Consider the following 9,626-nt stretch of genomic DNA (forward strand, 5'->3'; position numbering starts at 1 on the left):
TTCCAACCCAATGTTTGCAAGGTCTTATGCCTTAGTGGTATAACGTGCCGTGGTTGCTTTCAGGCTGTGGGTTCGATTCCTGCCCGCGCCATTTTTTGGGCTTTTCAGTGTCTTAGCCACTCATGGGCGCTTCTGAGTGGCTAGTCCGGTGTAACTTAATAAGTTCCCGTGTCTAGGCCGCCGAACTGAAACTCTTGCTACAAGCGATATATACTGCGACCTCTGGGATCCGACCGGCTCGAAACAAGAATGCTACGTATCCGAGCTGTCATTTCAAAAATGCCAGCCGTGGTAATAGCAATGCGCCGGTTGAAGTGCGACACCTTTGGCCAGCTGTGCGTTCTGATTATCACTGCGAGCCTGTAGTGATGTGCGGGCCCGGCTTGGGCTTGTGGCGACATCGTGCCGAGCCCGGTCCAAGCCGCGGGCTTGCTCACAATACAATGAATATTCTGATGCTATCGACAGGGAGTATATTTGGATGTAGTATATTATTGCTGCATGTACTTATAACCTCCAGAAGACGTATACTCGCGCAATAAGTCGAGTCGCAACGAAGTCCACGAGCGCGCGCCTAGGGCAGACACTAGACGGTAATGCACAATCGTGCTCGGCGGGAACCGTCAAGTCTAGAATATTCATATTAGGTCTGGTATGTACATATCAGGTCTCTCTCACCTCATTCTGAACTCAAGGAATAGTAACAGAGCCGGTGCACCCAAGCCTGGGCTTCCGGGTCGGGCTTGGGCTCGACCACACTCCGAGCCCGGCCTTGAGCCCGCTGCCAGGCTTTTTGGGCTGGGCTTGGCGGGCTCATGGGCTTTGATGCCCGGTCCGCACATCACCATTCAAACGAGATGGACGACTTGCTCAGAGGCTCTGAGCGCAGACAGGGAACGCCTTGCGCGGAATAATGCTTCTGCGGAATTGGCTGTAGTCATTGTAATGTACTTGCTCGACGAAAGTGCTTCGACGCCTGTACAGTATTTCAGCTAGTCGTGAAGGCACACTAATCAACTTGGATTATCTGACATTGTAGGCCTCGAGTTTCTTGCTCGCATAAGCTGCGGATGCGCTGTCCGCCTGTAACAGCGCACCCACAGAATCTACTACATATGATCTTCGGCACCGACTCATGCTTCAGCAGTGGTCTCACGACGTCCTTCCTCCTCCACTCCCGCGGCATCGCTCTCTTCTTCACAGAGTTCATCATTCCAGCCATTCTGCAGCGTTCCCCCACAATTGCCCAACCGGTCCCCTGACCTTCCGAACTGCAGCGTCGGCTGTCCCTGCTGCTGATCACTTATGTGCACAGAGTGGTCTGACATTGGTGAGCCGGCCGCCCGGAGGTTAATCATGAAGCGGCTTATGAGCAGAGGGGGCTTTGTGGATAGTCCATGAATACAAACAGTATGAATGGAACGTAAAGCACACACCAAGGTCGTCACTAACGGACCCACAAGTGATGCCTCCTTAAGCCCGACGTCAGCTATTGGCTCGCGTGCTCCTGTCGGGGACGCACCGCAGAGAAGTTAAATGTTAGCAGCTGGGTCATGTTGATAGCTAGCAGAACTCTATATCCATTATTTCCTGTGAGTAATTCCTTCAAATGCGGTTGTCTCGTCGCGCTCACATAAAATAGATAGTCCCTGCGTGGGTAGCTGAACTTCAGCAACGGGATGGAAAATGTAAGGTCGCGCACAGGACCACTCACCATCGCGCAGCAGACATGTCGCCAGCGACACCCTCATATTAAGGCGGCGGGCATTCATCCAGTGTCCGAATGTCTTGATCCAGGTCAGGACCAGCACGATAGCGTCGGCAAGGATGAGTGAGCCACGAGTGATGTACACAACTGTGAACAGATGACATCAGCGTCTCCCGCGTGCTTTGACCCCGGAACGCACGTCTATATTGTAAACATCAGTATTATAAAAACGCATCAGTAACATATGTGCACCCACATATCATATGCTCGTGCAGACAACTGAGACTCCTCGATGCATGATATCCCCGTGAGCGGGTACATAACGAGCTCGTATTTTGTCATTGCCGCATCGTTCTGCATAGAGGCGTCGACTAGAGCATATGCAAGGCTCCATCAAAGGTGATACGTACTAGATTCGTCACGAATGACACTATGCTTAACACGAACACCACCAGGGACCAGACATAGCTCCTATTCCAGATTGCAAAGACACGCAGGGCAGAGAAGACTGGCAAGTGGAAGTCAGCGAGCAATTTAATTTGCGCAGACCGCATAATGCGTACGTGCGGCCTGGAGGAATTGAACAAGGACGAGCACCCAGTACAGGATGTCAGGTGGCGCACAGCTGTATGTCGGGTTTCAATAAGTAACTTGTCTTCCCATATACCTTAGAAAAGCCGGACTTACTCCTGTAACAAGCACTGTCGCAGATTACACGTGGTCAAAAATATTCAAAGCTTACTTTCGGAGATGACAGTGTAAGCTGGAAATTCAGGATGGCCGCGAGGAGCATACACCATCGTACCGAGCCAAGAAGCACGGCACGTACAGTGATAGGTCTTTTCCACACAATCTTAATCTCATCACCGATGGTAACCAAAAATTCGTAGATGGCCAGACCTGAAGGGTAGATGATGTGTAAAAAATCCAGCGGGAAAGAAATCCCAGTGATGTACTTACACGAGGCAGCTATGGTGATATAGTCACCCGTGGCACTAGAGAAGAAGGTATCATGATGAGTATTACGTCGCGAAGTGCAAGCAGGGGCAGTGCTCACAAACGCGAGTAGGCTTGAACAAGAGCTTGGTTTGACGGTGCGGACATAGTCAACGTGGGGATATCGGAGGAGTCTGGTGATATTGAAGGTGGGCTACCTGGGCTTGTACACTTTAAGAGTAACTTGGCCAGTCGTCTCTCAGCATTTATACTGCAGCACTCTCCAGATGTCATTTCGGATGCGCGACCTTTGCCGATAGTGCTTCCTTGAAGATTGGAAAGGGCTTTTGAAAGTACAAGCACTGCTGATCCTATCGCGAGCGAAAGCATGCTAAGGCAGTATGGATGACGGACATGAACGCTCTGAGGCAGTTTGAAGCAGTTAATATACCTGAGAACGGTAGGAAGTAGAATTTACATAGTTCTTTGCTCCGTCTCGGGCTGTGTCGTCATAAATGCTCAATTTCGAGGGCGCGAATCCTCATCCCCGTTCAGAGCGTTTTCTATTTCAAGTTTCGGACGGAATCATCAAGAGGGGCCTTTTCTCTCGCGAACTACCAGAACCAACGAGTACGCTCGGTCTCGGATCCTTCGGTGCATGGACGCATCTGCTTATCGACAGCTACTACGCAGTTAATACCGACGGTTTCGGCCGCTTTTCTCAGGTTTTTGCCAATCCCTCTGCATACTGCATTCTCGTTTTTCCGACCCAGAACTTGAAAGCTTGATCAAAGCTTTGAAGCTCTATCAAGGTTCCAGAAATCGTGAACAACCTGCGTTTGTTACCTCGCAATAGTTTTTCGATCGTTCGAGCAAGGTAATTGATGTTATATGGCACGTACTAGGAAACCTACGCCAGTACCAGTGTTGAACAGGCGCTGACCTCGATGCCAGTGCCATGCGTAGCTGTCGATAGGCACTGGATGTACCCACGCATCAAACGATTTTAGACCGAGTGCACTTATTAGCTCTGACAGTTCGCGAGAGGAAAGGCAGTTGACGATTCCGTTCGGAAATGGCGATACCCCACATTTTCCACTGAGCGCTTATGGTACTACGGACATCCTTTTTCCTACAATTCCCAAGCATATTGACAGCTTTTACCGCCTCATAGAATTAATTTATGATGTCCATGCTGCTTTAGCATCATTCCACTCACAAAAGTCCATAGACCCGCCCATGTTGGCATAAGCGCACAATCACGAAAAGGCGGACCGTCTTACCAATCCAAAGCACCTTTTTCCTCCGGACAGAATTGTCAAACGCCTTTTCTCTCGTATGCCCCGAGCGTCCGCTGGAGGGGCCACTGATGCCATACAGGCACGAGGAAATCCGCGTCGTTGCTGGACAGATGCTGACTCGGTAAGGCCATCGCATACAGGCTAGTGCGGGTTCTTGATGCACTAAAGTCATACTGTACGATTCTGAGTTATGCAAATAGCCAGTCTGAAGCCCTTCAAGCTTCAAGCTTCAAGACCCACAGGCGCAGCCTAATGGCGTATGCCATGCTCAGCTGATTATTTGCAGGGTAGTAGCATCCGTGGCGCTCGCCCTGTCCTCCTTCGTTCCGAATCATATCCTCTGCTCACTTTCGCGTTGGTTAGACTGTTTGCAAGCATCATCAACCTATTTTTAAAAGCACTTGGTATTGCTTAGATTACCCTAGGTCGCATCAGCGACGCACCACTACGACATCAATGCATCAATAAGGACCCCATCTGCAGAAACCTCCTACCACCTACGCCTTCGCCACTTGCACAGCAGGCGCATGCACCTCTCGAGCGATATCCTTATCACGTCAACAACATCAACGCGTCGCGCACGCCCAACAACCCTGCAGCTGAACCACAATACCCCGAGCAACGCCCGCGCCACATCCCACACCTCGCCGGCAACAGCGTCCGCATCCACGCGTTCTAATGCCCCAAGTAAATCCATCGAAAATACCAGCCACTGACCCATCATATACACCGTGCTCGTACGTGCTGCGCCCTCAGGGATCCTCGACATCGCACAGAGGGCGATCGACGACATCAGTGATGTGTTCGCCGAATGCGCCGCGGCGCTGGACCGGATGGGTACCGAGGAGCTCGACGCCCTGCGCAGCTATGCTAGCTGTCGCGTCGATTTTGATGTTGAGGAAGGTGGGGGGGGGGTTGGTTCGGCAATGAAGAGATTGGCGAGAAGTAAGGACCTGTCGGCCGACGCGCCTCAGCGGTGCGTACCACGTGGTAACTCCCCTTAAGACTTTCCTACAGAGCCGAGGTAAGTCCCACTTGTCTGATATTCCATCACTGACATCTTACATAACTCCACCTGGCCCCAGTCCTGGACGGCCGTCGCGAGTCCCTGGACAATACAATAGCACATTGAGCCACGATGACACTCGACAAGCGGCTTGTACGGTGGTATCTACCGCTGGCGACGGCAACAACAGATACAACCGAACAAGGCGCCGCCTTGTCTCGCAACCGCCCCTCTGCCTTCCGACGCGACGCGCCTTTGAGCCGCGCCGGGCGCATTTCGACATCGATCACCACAGCCGGATGTTCACCCCACTTCGGCCCTGGACTACTGCGGCGAGTATCCTCTACTCTGCGCCACCTGCACAAGTTAATATCGGGATTGGGAGGAGTGGGTCGTCCGAGTCAGCAAGCATTGAGACAGCCAACTGGAAGGGGGAAGAAGAGCTCGTGAGGTTCAAACTGTCAAGGAAGAGGACGTCAATGGAGAGCACTGAAAGAGTCGCAGTGAGAGTGGAAAGAACGACTCCACCAGTCGCAGTGGGCACTAGGACGGCGGCCGTGACCATAAGGGCACCAGGTTTAACCGCGGCAGGAGCAGCGCAGACTGATCGTCCTTCCACCATCCCTCCTGTTATGTTGGCACGCGGGGGAACCGGGAGAGCGTGATCGAGTCCGTGCGGCAGGTCTTGCCGATACGCCGGTAGCTACGTCTGTTACAGCTGCCGCTCCAGCCGCCGCGCCAGTGCCCACGATTGTCGCATCGGCCGGGCAGCCAACCCAAGGCGCCTTCATCCTGCTCCCGCCCGCTGCATAAGATCCGCCCACGGCTGTTCACCTCTTAGCAATCGCGCAAACAGTTGCGGCTCTCCCTGGCCCGCCATGCGATGTCGTGTTGTCTAGGATTATCGCGGACCAGTCGGCAGCTATGCAGCTTGTTTTCATCATGGGATAACGGCGCATGGTCTTCTTCCCAAGGTGGTACGACAGATATGGTCTTGAGCCGGTCGAGGAGTGTGTAAAGTAGGTAGCCTTTGTCTATTGACTCTTTGTTACGCACTGCCGAACATGAACGTGAACTTCAGCCGCACCTGAGCTAGCGGTCTGTAGCTGCGACAGAATTGGCTCGTCGTGCTAGAAGGAACACTGTGGTCTGTGAAGGGACGTGGTGTTGGGTACATGAAGGGAGGAGAGGAGATTCAGAGTGACTGGGACGCGTCGGACGGAGATTTTCTGAATCCAGGTGGCACAAAGGCGCCTGGAGGGCCTAGACTCCGGGTCGGACCGCGCGACAGCTTCCTCCGGATGTTCCCGACCCCAGAGCGATAACTTGTTCAAGAGCCTGCCACGAGAATACTATGCGCCAAGTCAAGCTGTGCGGTATGCATATGAGAGGGCTATACACGCTAATATATATGGCGAAGAGCTGGCTCAAGAAATTTGGAAGCTGTGGTTGTGCGACGCTGCGTCTAGGATGAACGCCTCGCAAGCTGCAACGACGCTTGACCTGCACAAGCAAGCACCCCTCTCGACCAGCAAGCTTGTAATCGCACGTGCCAATTTCTGTGAGTTGTCTGGCCTTGATTTGAAGAAGTATTCTCTGCCGAGATATGTGAACCTCCAGCCCTTCCATACCATGACACTCTACACCCGCGGGTTCGATACCCGGGGGCATTCCGCTTGGAGCTCGAACTCTATCCTAACATGCTGCTACGCTCAGGCGCGGGTAAGGCCAGGGGTGATTGAGCTTGCGGGGGAGATAGGATTAATTCTGGTGTTCTCTCTGCCCAATGTCCATGGCGGCAGCAGGAAGCGGCCACAATTCCGTTTACACGCCGTCGTGCGCCTTGTGCGATGTGCACCACTCAAGCTCCGTGTGCAGGTGCATATGTGCTTCTGCAATCTTTGCCTTCTGTTACCTGGACCGCTGCGTCGCTTTACATTTCATTGACATTAACTTCTCGTGGATTTCCGCACCAGTAACTCCAGTGCTCCATCTCTACAGCTTGTACCCTAACACAAAAATTGGGACCTGTCAAGGATGGCCGAACTGTTGAATGCATGTATTTCATATACTTACAAGGTATGAACAAGACTTCTGAACTGCAACTTTATCGCTTAGCATGCCTTTCGCGCGCACAGATGAGAAGGGCACTACCTTATACCACACCGGCATCGGCGTCCCGCTAAGAGCGCCGATATATACCGCTGTCGTCGTCATCCGCAGGGCGACCGCCAACGGCGATCTGTGCGATTACTATGCATATCGCTCGCAGCTCGTCGGTCAACTCGATCCACCGACTCCAGGGGTTTGTCTAGTGCGTGCTTCCATACGCGCTAAGGTACGTCCGCGCCAGATTGCCATGAACATATGCGATTACGCAGGCTCGACGCTGTACACGTCCGATGAGCTCGCCACGTCTCCGGTGCACGCCTGCTAGGTGCTCGACATTCCCGCACGCACGGGCGCAGGACGGGAGAGAGCGTGCGGCGGAGCTGCTTTTCTAGCGCGACTGCTGAGCAAGACAGGCTTACTCTCCATTTCGTGGGCCTTATGACCCGGGATGACGTAGAGAAGGTGGTGCCGCAGCCGCGCCTCTACAGGGCGCCTGCCTATGGTATGTAGTATCTTGTCCAGCGCGCCTTGATATATCCGAGCGTCCAGCTGCGCAGAACCACGAGCACGACTGCATGGCGCATACTCCGATGTGAGGCTGCTCGCTCCCCTCAATAACCCGGCCAGCTGGATGTCAGGCTAGTACACCGTCGCGTTCGGTCTCGCGCACATCATGCCGGAGACCCTGCGCGCCCGCAGGATTGATCGCCGACGCTGCACACGGTGGCACCAGATGAGCTCAAGCGTGTCCTCAATTTGGAAACCTTTCTGCGACGGTTGTGAGCCGTTATGCTGCAGGTCCCGCAATCTGTCTTCGCGATCCAATTCCGTCAGGTGTGACGCTCTCCCCTCGGATGTGCAAGTTACCGTGCTGTGTTGTGACCGCTCTGTCTAGATGCTACTCTGGTCGGCGAAGGTCTTATATGGTTTCCTGCGGGAACGACCGAGTCTCGGATGGCGAAAACGGAACACATCACTTGTCGTCATTGAAGAAGCCAGTCACATTGTAGGCGATATATCAGAGTGCTATACGTATTGTACCTAATATTGACAGTACCAATGAGAAGAACCCGAATGCACGGTGTAAACTTTGCACAAAAATATCTGAGTGACTTCAGCATTCGTTGAAGGTTGCAATTCGAGTTAGCTACTACATAGAGATGCGCTATCACCCCGAAATGCATGTGTTCACGCACCGCCATGCCCGACGGCACACGGCCTAATTGAGATCATTCGATACCATGAGTTTCAAGCCTCCTGTTCGCATACGTTACACATGCCACTGTCTGCCTGAGACGGAGCCTACTCTGAAGTCTAGCATAATCATCGACGCCAACTCACGCTTCATCACCGGTCTCACGATATCCTTCCTCGCCCAACACTGCAGCATCATGCTCTTCGTCGTCGGATTCGTCGCTCCAGCCATCCCGCAGCATTCCCCCAATATTGCCTAGTCGATCTGGTGGCGTCCTGAACTGCAGCGTCGGTGGTCTTTGTTGTTGATCGCTCATTTGCACAGAGTAGTCTGCCATTGCCTCGTCGGCCGCCCGGAGGTTGATCATGAAGCGGCTGAGAAGCACCGGGGGCTACATGGGCAGTCTATGGGTACAAACAGTGCGGATGGAACAGATAGTACGCACTAGGTTTGTCACCAATGCTTTCACGAGCGATGTGCCCTTAAGCTCGACGTCAGCTATCAGCTCACGTGCTCATGTTGGGGACACACCAAAGAGGAGTGAACAGTTAGCGGCTGGGTTATATTGACAGCCAGGAGAACTCTAGTATATCCATCATCGCCTGTTATGAGTTCCTTCTAATGCAGCCGTCTCATCCCACTCACGTAAAATAGATAGTTCCTGCATGGGTAGCCGGGCTTTAGCAACGAGGACCGCAAAGTCGCACGCCGGACTACTGACCATCACGCAGCAGACATGTTGTCAGCGACGCCCTCATCTTGAGACGGCGCATATTCTTCCAGTGTCCGAATGTCTTGATCCAAGTTAGAACAAGCACAATTCCGTCAGCGAGGATGAGGGACCCGCGTGTGGTATACGTGACTGTGAGCAGGTAGCATCAGTGTCTCTGACATGTTAGGAGGCTATGATAGCTAAACGTGCTTCTATATTGCAGATAATTAGTATTAAGAAAGCACACCAGCAAGATATGTGCACCCACATGTTATATGTTTGTATAGAGAACTGAGGCTGCGAGGTACACGTTGGTCCGATGAGCGAGCTCGTGATGAACCCATACTTCGACATTATCGCACTGTACTGCATAGATGCATTAACTACTCGAGGGTATGCAAGGTACAGTTAAAGGTGATAGGCACTAGATTTGTTGCAACTGGCACCACGCTTAACATGAACACCGCCAGCGACCACGCATAGCTCCTGTTCCAGATTGCAAAGACACGCAAGGCAGAAAAAACTAGCATGTGGAAGTCAGAGGGCATTTTTGGTTCAAGCACACTGCGTGAGGCGTACATGCGACCTGGAGGAATGATGAAGATGATACCCAACTCAGTCAAAATTGGCGTGCAGCTGTATGTCCACTCCAGTGA

At 52.8% G+C, this 9,626-nt stretch overlaps 3 protein-coding genes across 3 annotated transcripts; 1 reads left to right on the forward strand and 2 right to left on the reverse strand.

Moving 5' to 3' along the window:
* Positions 1-1,133: 1,133 nt before the first annotated feature.
* Positions 1,134-2,812, reverse strand: PHACADRAFT_201113 (uncharacterized protein; the record flags this gene model as incomplete). The annotated part of the gene is made up of 13 exons (XM_007401394.1): positions 1,134-1,382; positions 1,437-1,472; positions 1,523-1,574; positions 1,634-1,649; positions 1,715-1,855; positions 1,896-1,909; positions 1,965-2,062; positions 2,119-2,216; positions 2,272-2,333; positions 2,396-2,409; positions 2,451-2,608; positions 2,669-2,703; positions 2,766-2,812. 13 exons carry the CDS (start codon positions 2,810-2,812, stop codon positions 1,134-1,136), a joined length of 1,020 nt encoding a protein of 339 aa, XP_007401456.1.
* Positions 2,813-7,070: 4,258 nt separating this feature from the next.
* Positions 7,071-7,388, forward strand: PHACADRAFT_201114 (uncharacterized protein; the record flags this gene model as incomplete). The annotated part of the gene is made up of 2 exons (XM_007401395.1): positions 7,071-7,256; positions 7,305-7,388. The coding sequence occupies 2 exons, from the start codon at positions 7,071-7,073 to the stop codon at positions 7,386-7,388; spliced, it is 270 nt and encodes an 89-aa protein (XP_007401457.1).
* A 921-nt stretch (positions 7,389-8,309) lies between these two features.
* PHACADRAFT_264882 (uncharacterized protein) lies at positions 8,310-8,644 on the reverse strand. Its single transcript, XM_007401396.1, has one exon. It carries the CDS (start codon positions 8,623-8,625, stop codon positions 8,401-8,403), a length of 225 nt encoding a protein of 74 aa, XP_007401458.1. The 5' UTR covers positions 8,626-8,644; the 3' UTR covers positions 8,310-8,400.
* Between the last annotated feature and the right edge of the window lie 982 nt (positions 8,645-9,626).

The sequence above is a fragment of the Phanerochaete carnosa genome (genome assembly GCF_000300595.1).
Source record: "Phanerochaete carnosa HHB-10118-sp unplaced genomic scaffold PHACAscaffold_12, whole genome shotgun sequence".
Classification (NCBI taxonomy): Eukaryota; Fungi; Basidiomycota; class Agaricomycetes; order Polyporales; family Phanerochaetaceae; genus Phanerochaete; species Phanerochaete carnosa.